This window comes from Glandiceps talaboti, chromosome 1 (assembly GCF_964340395.1).
Source record: "Glandiceps talaboti chromosome 1, keGlaTala1.1, whole genome shotgun sequence".
Classification (NCBI taxonomy): Eukaryota; Metazoa; Hemichordata; class Enteropneusta; family Spengelidae; genus Glandiceps; species Glandiceps talaboti.
In genome coordinates, this window is record NC_135549.1 from 21997824 (window position 1) to 22022876 (window position 25053).

General features: G+C 35.9%; 2 protein-coding genes across 3 annotated transcripts; one reads left to right on the forward strand and one right to left on the reverse strand.

Annotated features, from left to right (window-relative positions):
• Positions 1–624: 624 nt before the first annotated feature.
• On the reverse strand, positions 625–6657 carry LOC144436711 (uncharacterized). Of its 2 annotated transcripts, none has more exons than XM_078125574.1 (5): positions 6504–6657; positions 5651–5792; positions 4749–4919; positions 3042–3374; positions 625–2614 (listed from the first exon to the last, which is right to left on the reverse strand). In XM_078125574.1, exons 2-5 carry the CDS (start codon positions 5718–5720, stop codon positions 2217–2219), a joined length of 972 nt encoding a protein of 323 aa, XP_077981700.1. In that variant the 5' UTR covers positions 5721–5792; positions 6504–6657; the 3' UTR covers positions 625–2216. The 2 variants fall into 2 exon arrangements, with proteins under 2 accessions (XP_077981700.1, XP_077981693.1); XM_078125567.1 differs by having other exon boundaries at positions 5642–5792.
• Positions 6658–7626: 969 nt separating this feature from the next.
• On the forward strand, positions 7627–19492 carry LOC144436208 (uncharacterized). The gene is made up of 9 exons (XM_078124936.1): positions 7627–7968; positions 10058–10169; positions 11712–11873; positions 12815–12991; positions 13586–13659; positions 14271–14468; positions 14937–15164; positions 15609–15752; positions 16349–19492. The coding sequence occupies exons 1-9, from the start codon at positions 7738–7740 to the stop codon at positions 16472–16474; spliced, it is 1452 nt and encodes a 483-aa protein (XP_077981062.1). The 5' UTR covers positions 7627–7737; the 3' UTR covers positions 16475–19492.
• Positions 19493–25053: the final 5561 nt, after the last annotated feature.

Genomic DNA, 25053 nt, shown 5'->3' on the forward strand with positions numbered 1-25053 from the left:
CTTCCATGCTATATATGAGCGAAAAACTGGGTCGAAATTTCAGGGCCTCAAGTATGCGTCCCGAATTCGTCGGAAAATCGGTATTCCTAAATGTAATGCCAAAATTTATTTTGCTGGCACGAAAGAAGAGATATCAGTTGAGGTTTAGGCGTTTTCAGTATCTAAAATTGGGAACTCTAGTGAAAGTTACGGCGAATTGAAAATACCGAAAAATAAGGCCTGTGAGCAGCCATTCAAATTGTCGCTATATGGAGCATATGACTCGTGAGGATAGAGTATATGCAAATGAGGGTATTGCGGACTGGCTGATTATGTAGAAGGGGTGCAAAATTTGGATTTGAAGTTTACAACCCTGTTGTGAACAAACACTTGTCATTTGGGCGCACAATGCGTAGAATTACGACTATAGCATATATTACATTGCTTGTTTGACGTCAAAAGTATCTTTTGAAAAGTGGCTGTTTACTTAAAGTCTCGTGGACTGATTTCCAATATGGCGTCGGCCATAATGCTCATTAATATATTCATTTTTTTCTTTAAATTACAAAAAAATTATAAAAAATAGAAAAGAAGATATGCTGACTTGAAATTAACAAATCTGAGTAAGCTACCCCCTTTTTTAAAAAAAAAACACACATAAAAAATTGAAAATGGCACAGATCAACTTGGCATGAACAAATCTGAATAGCCTCCCCCCAGGGAACATGCACACCAAATATCGAAGAATTCTGACTGTCACTTTCGGAGAAGTTGATGAAAATATAAAAATTTGACGGACACCTATGATTCACTCTACTCTATACCTCTTATACACCTATACCTAAAGCTACGCTTTCAGCTTTCGCTGACAGCGGAGCTAAAAAACATAATTGTAATCCGTGTTGCATAGAAACATAGATATTGATATGCAATTACCTAGTCTTTCATGTCTGCCATGCTAGCCCCCCTGTGGTTTAGCCTCTTTATGTATACTCAACCCCTCCTATCATACTGTGTCAGTGTCAGTTTGCTCCTAAATAAGCTTTAGTGTGTTTTGCATAAGTTAAAAGGGAACACCAGTCAAGGAAATAGAGACATTGTCATAAACTGTGGGTTCTTGAGAGTCATTTGATGATTTTACATCACCTACAATTAATTGCGATTTTAGAGAAACATCAAATTGATCTTGTGCATTTATAAGGTATCTATGGTTACACAATGATTATTCATGACTCCTGAGCATTTACTCCCTTCAGTGTAAAACATATCTCATGAATATTCAATGTTCAACCATGAATATATTACTGCTGACTCCCATGATGCAATGGTCCACAGGAAATATATATTATATTGTAACAAATATGAAAGTGGACACAGAGGGCGTGCGAGATTAGCATTACTGGACGAGTGAGTATGTTCGTGGAATGCAGAAAGATGGTAGAAGTCATGTACAAGTAGTAGTTCGCCTGTATGGAGGAGAACTGATATCTTGGTTGTCCTTGGAACGTGGTTTGGGAAGCAGGTAGCTGAACAGACCTTGGAGGGTCTGATGAACCTGTGTGAGTGGTCCAGAAAGCTGAAAAGGCTGTGGAGGGCCTCCAGGGAGTTTATCTAGATGAAGGAATTACCAACAGTGTGTACTGTGATTACGTAACTATCGAACAATAGAACAATAGTATTAGTAAGACTGCAATTTTCTTATGTATGCTGTCCAACCTGTGTCAATTGCTACAATATATGTCACAAGATGAACTTGATGTTTCTGTGAAATCAGGTGATGTAAAATCATGAAAAGACTTCAGAACCCATAGTTTATGAAAATGTCACTATTTTCAGGAGTGGTGTTCCCCCTTAGATTTTGTACTCTGACTCCCATCAATGTGAAGTCTCATATCATCAAGTCTTGGTGACATAACGTGTGTTACTTTATACATAAGAAAGAATTTTATCCTTTCCAAAGAAATTAAAAATGCTAATAGTAAATGCTTCACCAAATATCATATTGTACATATTAAACACTGGCATCCTTTGAAATCACTTTTCAGCGGTTTGTGTGATAGCGTCTGTCCCGTCTATCACAGTGCTAGTGATGGTCAGGTCCAATGACATGATTTAATATGCTTGAAGTCCCATATGGAACACACCATTTTTGTCACAATGGTTACGATAGACATTTATATTTTGACATACTTATGTGTTCACTTTAAGTCTTTTAAATAGTTTATGTAATATTGAAGTCAAATTAAATGTATGGCAGTTTCATATGTGGGTGGTGGAGAATCTGCCCTGGGAGTCGCCTCGATCTGGTCTCCTACAGTTCCTGACTCACCAATGGAAATCGGAGAAACATGCCTTGGTTGTCCCTGGACATTCTGGGGCACTGAAGGGCCTTGCACTTCAGTTACCTCTGTGTAGGATGGTGGCTCATCATTTGAATCAAACATTGCAGGTGGTGGCAGGCTATGTCTGTGTGATTCATCTAGCTGTGATGTTTGTACTTGATGCACAGTAAGAAATCCTCTGTTGTCATTGGTTTCAACCTGACCTTCAGGATTGTTACTAGATGACCTACCACTTTGTCCATCCTCTGCTGGGAATTGTCTAAATGAGTTTTCTATTGTTGGAGGACTAAAACCTTTGATGGATTGAAAATAAAAAAAGCAGGATACATTGTATTATAAAGGGAAGTAGTTAAGTTTGAATATAAAAATTATGGAGTCCATCAATTCAATGTGTATGTGTGTGTGTGTGTGTGTGTGTGTGTGTGTTTGTGTGTGTGTTTGTGTGTGTGTGTGTGTGTGTGTGTTTGTGTGTGTGTGTGTGTGTTTGTGTGTGTGTGTGTGTGTGTGTGTGTTTGTGTGTGTGTGTGTGTGTGTGTGTGTGAAACAGACACAGAGAGATAGAGACAGGACAGAGAGAGACACAGAGAGACAGATCTAGACAGACAGAGACAGACAGACAGACAGACAGACAGACAGACAGACAGAGATCGAGACAGCAAGATTATGGCAGACACAAACACACACGCAAAAAGGTAGTCTCAATAAATTGCTTGTCCTCACCTCCTTCATGTGTATCTCTCCAAGTCTGCCGAGTCATTGTCCAGGTATGGTCAGGTTCAATCAGGCGATTACACTTGAAGTCCCATGTGGAACGCACCATTCTTGTCACAATGATGACAGTTACAAAGACCACAATGCCAACAATACTGTAAATTACAATCAGCGCAATATACTTGACATTGTCTGATTTCTTTTTGGCAACGTCATAATCCTCCTGTTCAGAAAATTCACATCGGTCTCCGTAGTAACCCGAATCACAATAACAAGAAATTCCAAATATGCGATCATAGCAATCACCATGACTACTGCAAGCTTTTGGCTCATTGCATGTAACTGAAAGAAATTGAAAATAAATAAGATTAGAGTTATTTGTCATAAACAATACTTTTTGAAATCTAAATATTGTTAAAGGATGGTGTTGGTTTTTCAAAAAGTTCATTTTTTTATTGATGTAATCCATCTTCTATATTGATCATTAATGTTTACTGTTTTCACACAAAGTATTCTTGCAAAATTATCAGTCTCAAATTTTGAGATATTTTGTAACAGTCTCAGTCTAATTCTTGGTATTGGTATTAATGTATGAAATATCATGAGTATGGTGTACATGATACTAAGTTACTGTGGACAATTTTTTGAGGACAAATGATATATAAACTATTTTGATGACAAACCAGAGAAAATTATATTATGATATACAGAAACACATACCATATCCCCTCCCACACTTACGCACACCATCCCACAGTCCATCCCCACACATACACACACTATATCCCACACTCCTTTCCCACATATATACACTCATCATCCCACACTCAGATGTCAAAAGTCCCAAGCTCTGGTCCCAAGGTAACATCCATAAAGAGCGCCCTCACATAGTGAAATGCATACTTGCCCAGGTACAAAACTTCCACATACAATGTGTTATCATATAGAAAACTGAGTCAAAGGGGTTGTGTTCAATACCGCTATTCTTTTCTTGGGGGGGGGGGGGGGGGGGGGGGGGGGTCCTCAGTTGAAGGTGAGTATCTGAAACTCCCTCCTCTTTTTTTTGTTACTACTTTTTTTACTTTTTATTTTATTTTCATGTTACGTTTTTTAGAAAGACTGAAAGCAATGAATGTCTCCATGATGTGTGTAAGTTGTTGCTTTATGATCCTAAACTTTATACCAATAATAGGTTCACAGCAAGGTCACTCACTTGAGATCATTGCCCTTTGTTTACAAATACATTTACATATGTGACAATGAATGTTCACAGTCACTAGTTTCATATGACTCACAGAGTCAAAAATTCTTGGCGGCAAATACCAAATTTTTGCTGATGTCATAATATACCAGTGATACTACAGTGAAAATTTGAGAATTACTTTCAAGAATTGTTTTACTCTGTTTACACAGTTTACGTCTATTTTAGTATGCCTACAGTTTGATTTCCATAGTAGTAACTTAAAGTCATATAATCATATATTTTTGTAGTAGTTCCGAACTAAGAGCATGAATAATTTATCCGATATATTTGGTTAGTAAAATCACTCTGCCTTCTGCAACCGTTATTGTACATTGATCAATGACATGCAGCTGAAGAGAAGGCTAAATCATTCAGCGGAAATATCATTTACAATCTGAGTTCGGAATAACTACAACAAGATGTGACTCCAGAGCAAACTAGGAAACAAAGTTGGTTGTATATAATAGTATTACCTATTGGTGGTGCTGTAGTGGTGTCAGGACAGTAATCCGGTTTGTCACATATTTCACACCGAATTCCTGAGTAGGCATAGTAACAGTCACAGCTTCCATCAGGTCGACATCTACCATGACTGTGGCATTCTTCATGTGCAAACGGATCTGATGATGATGGTTGGCAATACCCTAATAATCAAACACATGGATATATATAAACACAAAAGTTCTACACTTTAATTGGTGAAGTGGTGATAAAATGCACTCTTCCTGCAGTTATGTTCTGCCATGCTGTAAGTATGACAAAACATGCATGAGACACAACTTCAATTTCTTGGAAGACTTTAGATGTCATTGTACTCTACGATTGTTTACAACTGACATATCAATAGTGCAATTTTACTAATGACGGTAAAAATATCACTTTTCAAATTAGCTATGGATTTGTATGCCAATAACAATGCTCTCATCACCTCTGCTGTAGTTGCTCCTATAGAGAATGGGGAACTGCACAGATGCCCCCCCCCCCCCCCATTGATAAATTTACAACAGAGGACTGCACACATTATGGCTCCTCCCATAGACAATGGGGGACTATATCCAATTCTAGATTATGCCTCCTCAGCTCCCACGTGACATTATGGGGGACTGTGATTATGGTTCCTCTCATAGAGAATGGGGACTTTACAGAGATAGGGTCCCCCCCCCCACATGTCTTCCCATAGACAATTGGGCCCGGACTACACAAAGAGATTATCCAGGTTCCTCTTATAGACAATGAGGGACTGCACATAGATGTGATCCCATGCATAAGGGGTTGGGAAGGTCATTGACCTTGTAGGGGGTAATCTTCTCTCAAACAGACATCTACCTTTGAGAAATTATTGTACACAAATGACTAGCACTCCTACCTTCCTCACCTTTGACCCCACTGACACAGATGCATAGTAGACAAAGAACAGCATAAGAAGATACATGCAACATCATCATACAAACTTCGTAGATGGTCTTGAAATTGAAAGTATATTGGACACGCAATAGATGTATCTACACCCAGGGTATCTACAATGAAGATCAACATTATCAAGATAAATTTCATCCCCATTGGGCTTCATAGTATCATGAATATTGTGCTTTGATATTATCACATATATGTATACACACGTGACAATAATGATATCACTGTCTAAAAAATATCATATAATATCAATCAATCTTTATTGCATGACAATTACATGCCATAGCAAGCATGGTAATTAAAGCATCCGAAAAAATAGCATACAGAAATAAAGTGAATAAAAAACAAACCTTTAGCCAACTGCTGGAGGACTGTTTACATCAACGAGAAATTTTCCAAGAGGAAGTTTATCATCAGAGGTCAAAATGTGCAAAAATTTACTTTTGTCATTTAAGGAATGAAAATTTGAATTATTTAATGACAAAGAAGAAAACATTGCCTTTCTTTCATTTGTATAATGAGAACAAAGAATTAAATAAAATTCATCTTCTACCATATTTTGACAAAATTTACAGAATCTTTCATCTACAGCAATCTTAGGAGTAGACATTACTACTATACTAATGTTGATTTAGCCCCCCAAAAATCATGTAAATCTTAAAGGAGACACGGAGGCAAGGGAGAGATGTCGAGACGTACCGACGACAAAACATCAACAGAATGTATAACAGCGTTGAAGAATCTTAATCATGATCACACATCATATCTACACCACAATACTATTAAACAGCAGATCTAAACCTTTCTAAACTTACCAGGGACTGTATTCACAAGATGCTACGTTGAACTTAGTTGTGCCGACACGTGAAATCCAACCACCACTGGCACCAGTTTGTTTTCGAAAGGATATGCTGCGCACATGTTGATTACGTATGACCAAGGCAGTTCACGCATTTCGTAGAAATGCTACTATATTTGTAATCACCACCAACAGGAAATGATTGTTCTCTACATATGAAAACATTAAAACGTTTTCTTTCTACGGAAAATTAGTCACCAGCCTTTCTCCGCCTTGTCAGATGTAAATATTGATAGACGCATAGCGCATGCGCTTTCGTCTGACTACCTCGACCTCAGCTGACCTTCAATCCGAATACAAACAATGATCAAACACACACACACAAGTGAAATCGTGGTTGCACATATACACCTGCAATAATTGTAGCGTTACTTTTGATTTTGAGGTTTTTTTTATCTAACTACATTATTTTGTCATTTTTTGGTATGATCCCACCGCTGCCACCTGTTCCAAATCCTACTGCTATCACATTCCACCACTGCCACCATTGTATGGTAATATCATAACATATCGATGAAATGCAGTGAATTAACTGTTAGTTTGTTAGTTGTGGTGTGAGGAGAGGAGTGGGTCCAGTAATAAAGGAGGAACAGCGTGACAAGATATCTGATGATGATAATTTACAGTTACTGTAACAACAACTACATATATGGACAGTGACAGAGTGGCAGGCTCATTGAAATAGAAACATATATATCCATGATAAAAAAAATTATATTAATTTATGCAAATATTATGAAAACAGGGAAATATTAAACTCCTAGCTTCTGTATGGGCGATCGTGATGTGTTTTTTGTTTTGTATATTTGTACTGTTTTGTTCGACTTGGATGATGTAATAAAATAATCACAGCGAAATTAGGGGTATTGGAATTGGGTCCCTTGAATTAGGGAGGTCCTAAAACAGCTTTATAAAGGCGGGTACTCAAAAAAATACAAAAAGTCTCGCTCACCGATCCCCTCCCCGTCATAAATAATGAACGATCCCTTATCCGGTTACTATTCTGCGCATGCTCCAATGGGTCAACCCTGTTACGGTGGTCGTCAGCTCGGGTTATTTAAAAACGATTTAGTTCTCAGGACACTTGCAAGTTGCATGTACAGGAAGTTGTAGATTAGTGGCTAACTGAAAATAAGTAAATCATTCGACTGTTTGATGAGATTTATTAATTGTTTACCCTCCAGTTCAAGATGCCTGAGTTAAAAGGGAGAATTATCGTGTATTCTATCGTCGGTTGTCCACACTGTATGCGGGCTAAGAGTACTCTGCAACAGTTAGGTTTAGCGTACACCGACGTCAGCCTCGATAACTACCCTGACTCTGTACGTCAAGATGTCCGAACAAGGACTTCTAGTACAACAGTACCACAGATATTTTTCAACGCTCACCACATCGGTGGAAACTCAGAGCTTCAAGAGTTGGTAAGTGTACGGTACTTGGTTTACATGTAAATTGTAATAGTGATTTGGGATGGATGAAGGGCTGGGGTTGGTGTATCACTTGCGAACAATGTAAGGGGACACATTTAGAGAGAGACATGAAAGAAAAATTATGAAAGTGTTGACTGGCCATCCATCTTGTCTTTACCAATTGTCCATTGTGATAATTGCACCATGTGTTTTTGTGATGATGTTTATGAATTTAACAAGTTTGATCAAGATTTCTGAACTTAGGTCAGTGTGCCATAGATATGGGATACATACATTCAGGTCACTGTGCCCACAGACACTTGTTTCATGATATATGTTTCAGAATATAATAAGATATCGATAATATTGACATGTTTGGCCAATAATGTATGAAAGTGGTAAAAATTAACACTGATCGTGTAAGTATGGGCTAACACAATCCCAGAAACCTGTGTTATTTACACCATTATTGGCCAAATATGCCAATATCATTATGTAATAATCCTGAAACTTACATATCTCAGGACACAAGTGTCTATGACTGTGCTGTTGATAGGGGTATACATTATACACCCAGGCTGTGTTCTTTTCATCCCAGGTCAGGGTCAATACAAACTTATAAAGGTGTTGGAAACATCATATGAAGATCATCTTTTTTTGTGAAATTAGAGGAAATTATGCATTTCTCAATAATTGTGTTATGCTGTTTGCCAAGTCATGGCATGGATGGGTTGTGATGACATGACGTACCATGTATTCGTATTCCTCAGTAATTGTGCTATAGTTTTTTTTTGCCAAGTCATGGCATGGATAGGTAGGTAGTCTTGACATCACAATTCAACAAAGGGTGGTCTTTGTAACAAGGTGACCCATTGTTATGTTCTGAGGTCAAGTGAAAGGTATTCATGCATTTAGTGTTGGTTTCACCTAGTCACAAGTAACCAGATGAAGAAATACAAAACAAATATCAGTATTTCATTAGTTTCAAATCTTATAATAAATTACTGTCTTTATTATATCTAAAAATGCTGCTGATCTGGCATTGTTCCTACTACTATTGTGGTTTTGGATGGTAACTGCTTGTTCATACCATTGACTGCAACCTTGTATGTTATAGTATTACAGTTTACACTTCAGATACATAGACATTTATCTAAGCCAAATGACAAAGATAGTGCTAAGTCACTGAACAGCATTGTGGTCAGATCGAGTGCTTGCATGATTTAGGATTATTTAAGAACAGGTTCACCAAGAAATTATACTAGAATGTAGACGAACAATAGTTTAATATATTTAATATAAATCAAAAAATTAATAACAGCTGTTGTTGCATAGAGGAAACGACCATCTCTTACGGAAATGGACTGTAGTATTCCTAAAAGATTATTCCTATAAGATCTTATAGTATTTTGGCCCCTTTCTTAAAGGAATATTTTACAATTCCTATAGGAATTAGGATAGTCTTAAAGGAATCTTTTAGGACAGTCCTATAGGAATGATCAGTCCTATAGGAATCCTATAAGAATACTATAGACCATTTCCGTAAGGGATGACACAGTACATGTATGTTGGTGTAAGTATGTATCCATAGAGTTCCCCCATTCCTAAATAAACCTCTTTTACAGTGACTTTACAAAGTTTTAATGAGACTACTAGTATTAGAAACACATGAATATCTTGCTCTGCTATTCAGGTCAAACATGGTCTACAAACTCATAGTCCACTCTGTCATTGATATAGGGATTCCATTTACAAGTACATGTATGTCTCAGTACACAACCCCATTATTATGCTGTTGACATACCAAGCTGTATTATATAATCTGGTCAACCTCTCTCAGAGGAGGCCAGTGAGGGCAGAATGACATGGCATATCTTACAGCCTAACGTGGGGTAGAAATGATTACAAAAAATTAAAATTTGTGTCAGGTATATACATGTACATGTATATGTAGTGCGGGTCAAACTTTTTGCAAGGATGGACGTGGGGTTATAATTTTTGTACCTTGTATTTTAAAATGATTCTGTGTGTTCGCTCTGTAATCTTTGAACTGATATGCAGTACATGTATATTTATTTTTCTTGATATCTCTGCATTTCAGGTGAAAGACCAGGCTAGGTTAGATTCCCTGATAGAGGAGTTGATTAATAATGAGGCACCAGATGATGCCCCACAGCCACCTGACCCAAGTCTCATGAAGGATACAGAAATTGGTAAGCATATATTACACAGTTTGTCAAATTTCTACATTTTATAAGAGATGATCACACAATGTCACACAAGCTCAATAAATGAACTTAGTTTGTTTAGGCCAAAATAGATCCTCCCCCAAATGAACATTCACAAGTGAGACATTGATATGTTTACATTGTATTGTATGATTTGAACCATGATGATAATTGTAGTGATCACATCACTACAATTGATGCAATGTAAAAACATGATGGTCAAGCACATTAAAATACTAACAGAACCCAAACACTCTAAATCACATTTAGCAGTAAATACGGTAGTTGATCATCTTACCAACGTCTCAGTAGTAAATACAGAGCTGTTATCATGGAAGGTGTGAATGTTTTAAAATTTGGTTTGAAGTGTGAAAATGAAGTCCGGTATTCATCCCTAAGTTTGTGATAAATTTGTAAATATTTTATGATTTCTCACATTCTTTGAAAACTCTTACATACTGAAATTGATCAACACGCCCAGAATTTAGTCATTTCAAAGATTGTAACGAGGCAGACTCGAATGTTTGAAAGACAACTAATTTTCTGTTTCCCTTTCCCACAAAAATCATCAGAATGTATGTCAGCTGTTATTGTACATTTATCTTTCATATCTCTGGAAATATATAGATTATTTATAAGTGCATGTCATCTATTATTTTGTGATTTATGAAGTGAAGGCTGCATTGTTTGGTATTTATGTACATGTATCTATAATATACATGTATATCTAGATAATAATCCATTTGGAGTAAAACCTTCATAATATATGATGAACACTAATAAACCACAGTGTCTATCATGAAGTGTTTTGAGCCTTTCATCTCATACAAAGAACATATCTCTTTGTATACAATCAAACTGACCATCACAAAATTTAAATCAGATACATTTGTTTTAAAAAAGTCACACATAATCAATAGTTTTGCTTCTCTTTTGGCCAGGTTTTAACATTGAAGAGTTTTGTTCATGAATTCTATCTATTTAGAACACTGCCATGAAAAAAAGGTGTTTTTATTTTGAAAATTGTGATCCCAATGAGAAGAACTCGTTTCCATCAAAACTTTACTGGAAAGATGGGCAGTAAAACTAAAATGAGATTGTAATGTATATTATCATATACTCAGTATTGATTCCAATGCAATTCAGTGGAGAGCACGTGCATCAAATCTGGGCTATAATTTTCTGTATCATGCCCCGGCACACTTTGCCCAATATGGCAAGTGGCGCGCTCATTAATCTCTGTTTATTCAGTGATTTTGCTTTGTTAATTTCTTCATTATTTTTACAATAGTGGGTAATATTTCACTGCCAATTTATATGATTATGTGATTCAAATGATGATTCCATGCCACTACACGGGGTATGTGATAAACTGTTACAGCCCAGATATTGGTTTTTCCAAACCTCAGTAGTACAGCTTATGGGCTCTCCCATAAAAGTCAGGCCGTACAAGCCCATATCCGGCCTGCAAAGAGAATTGTTTGTATTTGTATTAAATTATTTTATACATTGTGGTTCCTTTTGTAGGAAACTTGGACTTTACCTGTGAACTTGATGAGTATGCACTCCTTATAAGGGATTTAAAATCAAGTGGGCTTATCAAAGACCATGGATCGTATTTTAACAGAAAGAAGAAAGCTTTTGTTGGCGCAGAATTTATTGATTGGTTGGTTAAAACAAAACAAGTTGGTGAGTTTTTTTTGAAAATTTAGATTTACTCCACAATATTTGTCATCTTTCAGCCAAGCAAAATACTAGTGACCTAAGGGGCCTTGTCACTTTGAGTCAAATATGTGAAACGACAGGTCACTAGTATTTTGCAGCTGAATGAAGAATATTATATGGTATTTTTTGCAGAATAATTTGCATTTGGTAATTGTATATATGATCTCCCAGTATTTCAAAAGAGTATGACATCATGGAGGCCAAAGAATTCCCCTCATGTTGACTGTATCTCTTCGAGCCAATAGGTGTTTTATTTGTTTCATCGTCTTTTTCAATGTATTCAAGCTTATAAATTTATGCCATACTTTTCACTTATCATTGTGAATTAGTTTCTGAGTTTTTAAACTCTGCATATGGATGATAAATGGGTATTTATTTTCACTTCACTTCTATACTTTCCCACTTGTAAAAACAATCTGAAACAGCATTGACCAAATCCATGTTTGTAACTTAATAAATTACAAAAAGCACAAAAATGTACATACAATAAACACTTGTTTAATGTTTTGCAATTTTTTGAGTTACAAACAAGGATTTAGTATATGTTGTTTTACATTGATTTTTGAAATATGAAAACATTGTAAAGTTATTTTATGAATTGGAAATCGAAAATAAATACCCACTTGTCATCCGTATGGCCACTGTTAAGGTCATTCTTTGCTTATCTGGGACAGTTTTGCTGTATTACCCAACAATGGATGCATAATATTCTCTTTGAGTTTTGTAGCGCACATTGAGGCTGGTTGCATAATGCACTGATCACAATGTATCCTAATGAGGTTTTATTTATACACTTTTTCTTCCATTTTATTAAATTGTATCATGTCATAAGAATTTCTTTCAAAAAATGTTAAATCATTTTCCAAATTAGTACCTTATTTGTTGTTTTGTGATTTCGTCTTCAGATCGTACAACAGCCAAGGAAATGGGTCAAGCTATGTTGGAAAGACGATTTTGTCATGCTGTGAAATCTCAAGATACAACATTCCGTGATGACAAATATACATACTACAGACTAGTAGAAGATGATGATAGAAATGCACTCAATGCTGGTATATCGTCTGAGTGTGACCCACGACCTGGTAAGTTAACTTATGATGAATGTAGAAAAGGGGGCTTTTTATGATTTCAGTAAAATATGGACTGTAAGATACGTAGTGTCACACTGCCCTCACTGGTGTGTTCTTTCCTGGTTGACTGATGTGCGAGGGCGCCCCATCACGACATTCCTTATACGATGGGGTGGACTTGATTGAGCAACCCGGTCAATTCCACCGGGGTCATGACCGGCTTATGCCGCCACGTGCTCGGAATAGTTCGCGTGCCAGCTGACAGTGTTCACTCATTCAAATATGACATCTCCCGATAGATGTCATAAAACTTGTACAGCTATTCTAAAATTATATTTCAACTCTTAGCTTCATATGCAAGGACGTTATTTTGCTAATTTAAGTACATATAACATATATATAAACTTTCAGATTACGTTTATCACTCCCCGCCTCCATGTTTGACCATATATAACCGACAAATTCGGTCAGGCTATTTGGGTATCCCCGACAGAATGCACAACAAACCCTATTACTGAGTTTGACCCAAGATATGTCAAGTCCACTGATAAAGCTATACTGTTACCATACCACATTTGTTATCAAGTTTTTTTCTGTCTTCATCAGCTGCAGAATTAAGTGAATACATGAGACGTCTTATTCTTTCCATCTATTCAGAGTTCCTATCAGATGATGGCAAGGTAAGTATCAAGTAGATATCAATATGAAAAGATCAATTATTAGTTTTCTGTCAACCTAAATATTTATTTTTATTTGTTTTCCCATCAACAGCACCATAAGACAGCCAGTTATAGATAAGATACTGTATCTTGATTGATGGTTTCAGTTGGCTTGGCAACACAACATAAAAATTAACAGATGGTGAAAATATAGCCACCAAAAACTGAAAGCGACAATATGGATGTGAAATGTATTGGGTGTTTTATTTTTATTATAAAATTCATAAACAACTTAAGTGTGTTTTTACTACTTGAAATCGCTGTGAACTGTAAGCTCATGTCACATCTGTAAATCAGCAATTATAACAATCACATAAAACAACTTTTGGAAACTTGAGAGACAATATTCTTAGATAAGATGTACGTGCATGGGGTGTATTGAACAATTCACTTACATAGAAATAAGTTGATTGTCCTTTAAAGATTTGCTTATAGCTGCTCAGCACAGCACAGCACAGCACAACACAACACAGCACAGCACATCTAATCATATCAAAACAAACCACATGATGGTTGCTCTGTTGTTATATTCTCATTCCATGTTTGGGTTCATTTTTGTTTGAAATAAACAGGGTGTTGATTACAAAGGTATTGGTAAAAGTAATAAATTCAGTCTATATAAGAAAACAACAGCCGAGTTGGTAAGATTGGACGTAGAGAATCTAAGCCGAGAAGAAACCCTGGCTTTCTTTATCAACATCTACAATGCATTGGTGATACATGCTAATGTTGAAGTTGGACCTCCTACAAACTTATGGCAAAGATATAAGGTATGAAAATGTATATGGATTAATAATATATGTGCTATGTGGTTCTTGCTGCTGATAAAGGGAGGGGGGGGGGGGGGGGGGGGGGGTTGAAGTACAATGTGCTATGATATCATGATTTGTTTTCAAGTTCATGGATAATAGGAATAGGGGGAACACCACTCTAGCAAATAGAGGCATTTTCATAAAGTATGGGTTCTGGAGAGTAATTTCGTGATTCTACATCACCTACAATAATTTGTGATTTCAGAGAAACATCAAATTGATCTTGTGTGTTTATACTATTATAGGGTATCTTTGCTGTGGGCCATAATATATTCATAGTTGAACAATGAATATTCATGACTCTGTATGCCTACCTATTCCCTTCAGTGTAAAATATGTCATGTATTCACATTCACCATTATTTTCACAACATTGTCAGTGGTACATGTTACCCTCATTTCATTTTTGTGTTTATTTACTTGGCAGTTCTTCAACAACGTCAGTTATGTGATTGGAGGACAAGTCTACTGCTTACAAGACATTGAAAATGGTGTATTACGAAGTAACAGACGAGGACTAGGAATGCTCAGTAAACCGTTTGGAAGTAAAGATCCACGAATCAATGTAGCCTTGAAGGAATGTGAACCAATGATTCACTTTGCCTTGGTGTGTGGTGCCAAGAGTTGCCCTCCCATCAAGACATACTCTGCCGATGTAAGTGTTTATATTGTGCTGAAACTAAAGAAATAATTTGATATTATTCCCTGATATTTTTCTTCGTTCAGCCAAGGAAAATACGAGTAACCTAAGGAGCCTTGTCACTAGTTGATAGACAAGTAGTGATAAACTCTTATGTCATGAGTATTTACCAAGAAAAATATTGGAGAATAATATAATTATAGCTCCTCAAAATGAAAAATCAGAAAAATAATGGTGATTTGGTGATTGTTCTACTTTTTAGCTTTGTGAAGTTCATGTATATTTATGATTTAAAATCTGTATTATCACTATGTAATTGTGCTTTGAATATTCAGGCCAGCAAAATAAAGCTTTAGAATGTACCAAATCTCTGCAGGCAAAGGTTAGAGGTGATTTTACAGTATAGAAACAAGGAAACGTACATGACATCTCTCATTTTCATTCCTTGTATATCGGCAGGGCATTGATGAGCAGTTGAAACTGGCAGGGGAAGCCTTCCTAGAGAGTGAGGATGGATGTGATGTTATCCCATCTAAAAATCAAATCAAACTGAGTCAAATATTCAAATGGTATAAGGGAGACTTTGCAAGAAACACAGATGAGGTAAGAATTTAAAGTACATTCAGGTATTCCACATGAACAATTCCAGTGTGATTACCAAGAGGTTGTCTTTCATATTACCAGCACTATCGTATATATATTACTATGTAAAATACAGATGAAAAGGAAGAGAATGAAAAGAGTTAGAGAGTAAATCAAAGCTAGCTATAAATATGTAGCTGCAAAACACAGTAAAACTTGGTCCTATACAATTCATACTTTCCCATAATATTGTAAACCTCTTGTCTGCCATGTAGAAAATTTTGCCATTTTACAATCTTCAATTATTTCCCAAAGATTAATTTTTACAAATTTCTAAGCCTAGTGTATTGTGTTTTATTTACAAAAAGAAATTTCAGTCAGTGGAGTCTGGGTAACCAAGACTAAAGTTTGCACATAGACCCTACACGAAATGGTTTGCAAGGCAATTTTGACCCTTTCCTAAAAAAGGGGGGCTAAGGGTCACATCATTATTTGAATGCACTATATTTTCCTAGTAGATGTGTCGTGTCACTATCTCAGATACAACTTCATATCTGTACTGAATATGGCTGAATGTCACAAATGTCTGACAGTTTATGTCCATTCTTGCTTTTCAGCTTGTTGAATGGGTATATAATCACATGGCAGACAGTGAAAAGAAGAGTCAGCTATCAGTATTAATTGCATCTAAGGATTACAGAGTAACATTCCTTCCATATGACTGGGGTGTCAACTCCAAGTAAAAACAAAAAATCAAGACAATGGGCTGTGAAAACATACAACTTAAAAACAAAAACATTCCAGTGTATGGGTGCATTACTTACTGTAAACCTAGATGTTTAGTATTCAGCAAGTTCTCAAGGAGTAATTTCCAGATTGGTATTGTGTATATGTACATGTACATGTCTTAGAAGACAGTTTAGTCACTTGTGCAATAAGTTGATTGTTGAGAAACAGGTTCTGGAAAGGAATGATGTCCACACACAACCAAGTACTATAAAAACAGCTACTCGTACTTTATTGACATCTAACAAAACTCCTATCGATCACACAGAAATAAGGGTTTATATAGGTTTTACTACATTCCATACATATTGGTGCGAATTTGGTATTGACCTTCATATGATTGGTCAATTATGAAGAGATGGGATTGGTAGAAAAGATTGTTTGAACTTGAGATTAACTAATTTGACATAACTTGAGTGGTTATGAAGATTGCAGTCAGGATCCAAAATTTGACTCGAGCTCAGTGTATATTTTATTCCCGATATCACTACTTATTTTTGTGTTTTTGTTTTCAAGCAAAATAAGCGAAAATAAGTCTTTAGTGAAACTTTCCAGGTTTACGTTATTGTATAGCAATAATCAAATATAAGTGATTAGATGTAGAAATGAAATGAAATGAAATGAAGGCATGCAAAAAAGTAATTAATTGTTTCGTATCTCCTTTCAGCAATGATGTTCACGGCAACACAAGACTGTAAACATGTATTTTAGCTAAGTGGAACTCACAAAATCTAGACTTGCAATCTGTCTGTCCACTCTACTTTTTACTTATAGGCGTGAACAAAAAAATAAGACGTGCATAAAAATTGAAACACCAAACAATCCAAAAATTTGATATCACTATTTATGCATAGACAACTGTTATAGTATGCATACTATGCATTAAGGTAAGCAGGGTGTCTCTTTGTAGAGAACAGTGTTCAATGCAATATTAGTAGCATAGCATAACATATTTCATACAGAGGTCTTAAGTCATAACTCAGAGTGTCTCACTCCTGCGATCATCAGATGGCTAGATCAGTTTCATAAAGTCTATGAGTTCACACAGATTTTATGATGAAACTGATCTAGCCATCTGACGATCGCAGAAGCAAGAAACTCTTGAGTTATGACATGAGACCTCCTAATTTCTGATATTAAGTATACTATGTAAGGTGTTTAAGTGTTCTTTATTTTTCTATGCACTTCAGTTTCTTGCCTGCAGTATTTATCTTCACAAAGGTAACCGAGATTAGAAACTATACTATTTGGAGTAATACTCAAGTGCCTAACTTATATTACTATAAAATTTATCATAGGAGGCAGTTAATAGAAAACAACATTTCCTATCTTGACAAGAATCTTACTAACATGCTACATTTTATTGTTTGGCTAGGCAAATCTGTTACAAGCATTGCTATACATTTCATGGTGTGACTCAACAAAAACCTTGTATACATAGCTACATTTTATCATCTGACACAACAAAAATCTTACTATTAAACATTGCTACATTTTAATGCCTGCCTCAACAAAATTTAAGTACAACTGGTACGTTTATAAGTGGGGATTATGCAAAAGAAAGCTTTGTATAACGTTTAGGAAATTTGTGTTTCTCCCGGTGGATCATATGCAGCAATGTTAGTAATTTGTTTGTCAAGCCAAAGGATAAAACTTTGTAATATAAAACTTGGTAATGTTATGAAGATTTTTGTAGACAGATGACAATCCGTTTCAGGTTAAAGTGACATCTATTGTTTTTTCAACGAGTTAAAATTATCTGCAATATTTGGACTTTAAACTCACTATGTAATCTACTCTGGCTGCTAGACCCCTTGAGCTATTCTGCTTACTGTAAAGCCGACCAAAGGTCACCACTGAGGGCGCTAGCCCAGACAAAGGTACTCATTAACTGTGAGCTTAATTCAGCAAAGCAAAGGTCCAAGGTCTTAATACAAGACAATAGTGTGTATGTAAACTTATTTACAAAGATATCTTTCTTTTATATGTTTTGTAATGTGATTCTGTCTAAGATCAACTTGAAATATCAAATCACAAGACGTTTGCCATTGATATTTTTATTTATCTTTAGGAATAACAAAAAAAATTGTGTGGTCCCTGATCATGCTCAATTGTAGAATAGGTAGGGTAGGTACATTTTTTATTTTTATTTAAATATATTTTTTTCATATGTGAGTGTCTAGTTCAGGTAGTTATGTTTTCTGTTGTTTTCCATATGGTCTCTGTGTTATTTGTTTCTTCCCATCAGATGTACAGCCATTACAGATTGGAAGAACAGTTGTATATTGCCTTTTTAAGTTGATGTCAGTTTCCGCATCCACTATTTCTTCTGAGACTTCACAATTTTCATGATTTTATCATTTTATTCTTGAATATGTAAAAAAATGTTGAGGGTTGGCATGAAAAACTAGGTGGAGTCAGGTAACCGGAACCAAACAATTTTTTTAGTAGGCCTTATAGGTATATAAATATTAGAAAACATAAAAGCCTTTTTTTGTACTAAATGTTGTAATACATCACTTTCTGTACAATCAGTGTTTTTAACACTTACATGTTTGTTACCAATTTAGCTATTATACTGTTGTGATACACAATTATTCAAACATTGTTTTGATGTATAAATTGAATGTACTAAAAATGAAAATACAGTTTTTTATATCAGCCTTTGGAGTTTATTTGTAACTGCTTGACTAAAATATAAATACTAAGAAATGTAAAAGAAATACATTACATTGTACAAGACTTAGAGAAAAGAAGGGAAATATAGAAAGAAAGAAAATATGACTTGCATACAAAGATGGTGATCTTCTAAAATAAACTTTCCACTAGTTGATTAATTTTCATTTTTTTTAAACTGTAAATTGTGTTTTGTATTGTGACTGAAGAACTTCAACAGACTTTGGATGATCATAACCTCCCCCCCCCCCCACACACACACACACATTTTTGCCCACACAAACACTTACAAATAAACACACACACACGCATGCACTCACACACACAGTTATATACACACACACATGCACACACACACACACACACACACACACACTGCACACACACACACACACACTGCACACACACACACACACACACACACACACACACACACACACACACACACACACACACACACCTACTCATACTGGGTGTCTTGTTACTTTAAACCTTGATCATGAATTACATGATAACTGATATTAAAAGGTACACAATGGCTTTTTTAGCACAACTGAACTGAGGTTCAGTACATGTTGTGCTATAGGCATGGTAAACGCCTCTGTCCGTGTGTGTGTGTGTGTGTGTGTGTATGGGCAAACATTACATACATAGATACTTTCTTGAAAAAACATAGTAATGTGCACTTCAAGATTGATTCCCATAACTGCATTGAGTATTCAATATCATGTATATCCCTACATTTAGTTATTTGCTTTATTTTTAGTCAAAATAATTTTAGCCTTAAAGGCCAAACTATTCAAAAGTAAAAATGTACAACATTAAAAGGCATACCAAAGCCTAGGACTAGGACAAAACACAATAAGATGTACAGAACAAAGAAAGATATACACTGCAAACTGAGAAACTGAACAATGTACACTGATTCTTATAAGTACAAATAAATGTAAATATATAACATCACAGGGAGCTCAGTTGTATCTTATGTTTATGACAAAACAAAAGAGAGAAACAACAACAACAACAACAACCTCAACAACAACTTGAACATACTAACAAAAAAGACAGGACATGTACAGCAGAGTTTCGAGAATTACAAAATGGTAAGTGTGCGTAATCAGCCTATATGAAATGCTTCATGTTAGAATCACCCACAAGTCAGAGGTATCTCCATAGTGACCATTTCACACATAGGAAAACATATTGTAATTCTTGTTGCTTGGAAACATTGTTGATATTGATATGTAATTGTCAGTGTTTATATGTTTTTGTTTTATTTGTTTGTTTGTCCATTTCTTTATCTTTATCTGTATTTTCTTCTGTCTAAGCAGAACTAATTAAGTGTGAGTTCCCTATGGTAAAATCAATCCATATTATAAAACTTATATATAGTTTTTAATTTTGAATGGAATTCCTGTTTCGTTCATGTGTTTGACCAACATATGAATATAGAATAACTGCAGGTGTCATAATCACGAGTCCTGCTATAGTAAATGCGGTGGCTAAGTCGAACACAGGATGCCAATGAAAGCTAGGCTCTAAAGTAAAGACAGACCAGAACATTGCTCCCAAGGGAGTGACCATGCCTTGGACTATTACAAGGTAAATAGCGCCATCAGCGTAGCGTATTAATAAAATCGAGAATATCGTTGATGCAGCAAAACCTGTAATATTCAACCATGTAGGAATAAGTGCATGGGAACAAGTTGGATCGACCCCGTACTGACAACGGAACCCCGATAGAAGATTGGAAAAAAATTCCTCGGTCGTAGAGACCTGAAAATAAAATGTAGGGATCAATATTAACTTTTTCCCTTCAAGTTACATGTTTCATAACGTTTTAAAGGGTAGCGGACGGGCTGAATTATACACACATACAAGAAAATGACAACCCCGAACTTGACTCACCAGTAGAAAGTCGAAAAAAAATTACATTATATAGGATAATTTGCTTATTGAAAACCAACCTTAGATTAATTACATACTGGCTTATCCATACACACACTGATTAACAAGTAAAACATAATTGTAGAAATGATATCACAAGACTAGACTGTATAAAAATGTGTCGTTTCGCTCAGGCTTACTCTTTTTTGAGAAGGGTTGACCGATGTGTGAGGGCGCCCCATCATCAGACTAAAGAAGAACGAGAACAAGGACTTATTCTTGTGGAGTGCTTGTATTGATATGCCAGTGTGTGTCATCATTTCATAAATTCGAAATTTTATTCATACATTTAACTGCACGTCAATGTACTTGTCATTTTCAAATAATGGTCAGTTTTAGGAGAGAAAAAAATAAAAGTTATTGTATTTTTTAATTACTATAAACCAAACATACCATGCCGAATCCTGGAATGAAATCCGTCCAAAACAAGAAGATTAGTGTTATCCACTGAAAGCTACTAACCCATAGATTTGTTACGATCGGTGACGACTGAAAGAAACAGAACAAGGAAATCTGTCATCATTATTATCACTAGACAGTGACTTTTTGAACGGTCACTATTTGAAAACGATCGCGACGATTCAGTCCTTCAGACTACATTATCACAACTTGTGATCACAGTGTTGTAATTACTAATGAAGTATTATAACCTTTAATTTAGTACAAGTAATAATTTATCACAGGCTTAATCTGTGTCATTCTGTGACATATTTTGTTTCAAAATTAGAACGAGATGTTTTTCGACTTACCTGTGTGGACAAAAAGTTTACTTTGCTACACACACACACACGCACGCACGCACGCACGCACGCACGCACATACACACACACACACACACATACATACATACATACATACATACATACATACATACATACATACATACATACATACATACATACATACATACATACACGCACAATCTGTGTCTATGTTGTCTATATTGCAATTTGAAATCTGTGTCAAGAACTGAACATGGGCATTGATTATTTTACCTCTTGTCTCACAACTTTTTCTATAAGAACATTCATAATGCCAAATGGTAGATATCCCAGGAGAAATAAAAATGGCCAGATAACTCGACTCGCTACGGATCTATCACCATCTGTTCCACTGCTGTTAGCATTGTCAATATCAAAGATGATTGGTTCCATCGAGATAAAGAGACCAATGAGAACAAACCCTGTACACAACAGTCGTTTTATGCCAACACCTGGGATGAATAAATTATCAGTATTATAGTTATATCTCAATATTATTTATCTTTAGCGTTATTTATGTACGTCACACACACACACACACACACGCACGCATACACACACATACATACATACATACATACATACATACATACATACATACATACATACATACATACATACATACATACATACATACATACATACATACATACATACATACATATGATGATGATGATGATGATGATGATGATGATGATGATGATGATGATAATGTGTTACTATCAATGCATGCTTTCAGTGACACTGAAATCATAATTATGCGGTTTTTAGCACACTTGATAGCATAACTGTTTCCTCGCGATGATGATAACTTTACGAGTTATTACTAGATACTAGCAAAAAGTAATGTAATACCGACCCTGTCTCGTGATGACGTAAGAGGACAAGACAGTAAAAGGAATTACTGACGTACTTAGGATTGGTTGCAACGCTGGTGGCGTCCTTGATGGTACACTTGCATAGACAATTAGTATACTGGAAAGAGCAAAGAGTACTCCAGCAAGAAACAAATATTTCACGGGTACCTTTGGCCGAAAACTCACTTTATCGTCTAGGAGTTTTAACAGGAGAACAATTAAGAAATTCGAAATTGGATAAAGCGAGGAAGACGAAAGGACAAGAAAATAAAGATCACTTTGTTGCTGCATGGATTCTGAGAACAACGGCAGTGTCACACTTGCTGTTACAGTCGTGGCTATTGTCATGACTGATAGAAACATGTTGAAAGTTCTTGAACTTGAACTTTGGAGTGACGATGACGCACTTATTTCTGATGGTTCTAGGTTGTTAACATTTGTAAAATCTGAATGTTGTAGAAGATTACAGTGTGCCTCTTGATCTTTGTCATCAGAAGTCTCCATCATGGTGGCGCAGTCTCTCAGTCTTGCCGATTCTTGCTCTTGAATAATGGGAAAAAAGTTAAAAGTTAAAACTCTATAGTATGCAAATACTCGGATGCTTTAATTTTGTCCACGATTTGAGACAGTTAGAGGGGTCACTCACTCTTTAAGTGCGTATACACTTCACTCATATGACAAAGGGAATAGCTGTACGCAAGTTAACCCGGTATGCCAACTCGCAGACATAGTCGACGAAACTATAATGAGTCATAACAAAATCGAATTGAAAGCAGATGAACTGTCGACAGCACAGAATGCACACTTTTCTACTAATAGTCTCTCAAATTACCCTTTCCACTTACATTTGTAAAAAAAAAAAAAAAAAGTTTTCTCCATGGACACAGCTAGTATAATAGACTGTGTCAGTCTTTTACCCTAAAACCGAAATATAAAATTAATTTCATAGGAGTTCATTATATCAACCATTAATGGTGTAAACGGTGTTACTATCGATTTCCGAAGTAGTTATTTTTATATTAGTTTATAATCCCAAACATTAATTGATTATATTGTCCTGTCTTGTCAAATGACGTCAAGATTCCCATCGTGCACACTTTTGCTTGCCTTGGTCTAACTTTTCCCATCCAAACCATACCACAATCAAGTATCTCTTATTTTTCCCTGACTGAGCCTTCCAAAAAATGACTAAGCGTCGACTTACTGTAGCTGTAGGGTCAACGGCTTGTTATTGAGATGTTGTCATATGTAAACAAAGTGAAATTGACATACTTCATTATGACATGTCCATGCGTTGACAAGGTGGTGTTTTTAATTGGATAGTAAGTTTTTAAAAAATTGAATAATAAATATAAAGGGAAGAAAAATCAGGAGTCACCACATAATGTTTTGAAAAAGACGGTTACACAGACTCTCGCCGCTTGGGGCTATGCCTACAAGAACCCCCCCCCCCCACACACACACACACACACCGTCTGTGTGGTCTCGTAGAAGAGCCCCAGTGGTGAGAGTCTGGGTAATCGGACTAAATAGAGATCAGTATCAAAATCAAGCCATTTTAAAATTTAACAAAAAAATGGCCACCGAATACGAATAATGCATGGGAAAATAAAACATCATCAGTTTCCTTGCAAACAAGATGGTGAGCCCAAAATTTCTTTTGTTACATTTAAAAAGAGCCAGGAACAAGCTTTCAGTTTTGGAGATGATTTAATAGAGAACTTTCTTTTTCAGGGAAATCAATCTAATAGGCCTGGTGGTCTGAGCTGAGACGTGTTCTACTCTAAATATCGTACACCGTGAACAGTATCACATCACCTCTGGATACACGATATTTGTTGTAGCTGTAGGCTTATACACGATAAACATTATCGAATTGGTTTATGGGTCCGCACCATAAATCAGCGCTTATGGATAATGGTACAGTTTTAACATGGTGACAGATTAAAAACCTAGCTTCCGCGCAAGATTTAAACTTTCAACTGCACTACCTACAGCTATTGATTAACAGATACCATTTATCTTTTTATATATGAATCTTAATTGACCAATTTTAGTGAATATATTTTTGGTTATTTGACGAAACGAATATCCCAGTTGCGGCTAGTACAGGTTTAAAAGTGTAAATCAATCAATCCTGCTTCCCCCCTCTTCTTAAAGAGGTACGTCAACATGTTGATTTTATCTAGCCTATTATATTGTTTGGCGAACACAACATGATATCAAAGTCCAACACACCTCCCTATGTTCTCTAAGGACCGCGACTACAGCCTTATAAACTGCATATAACTTCTT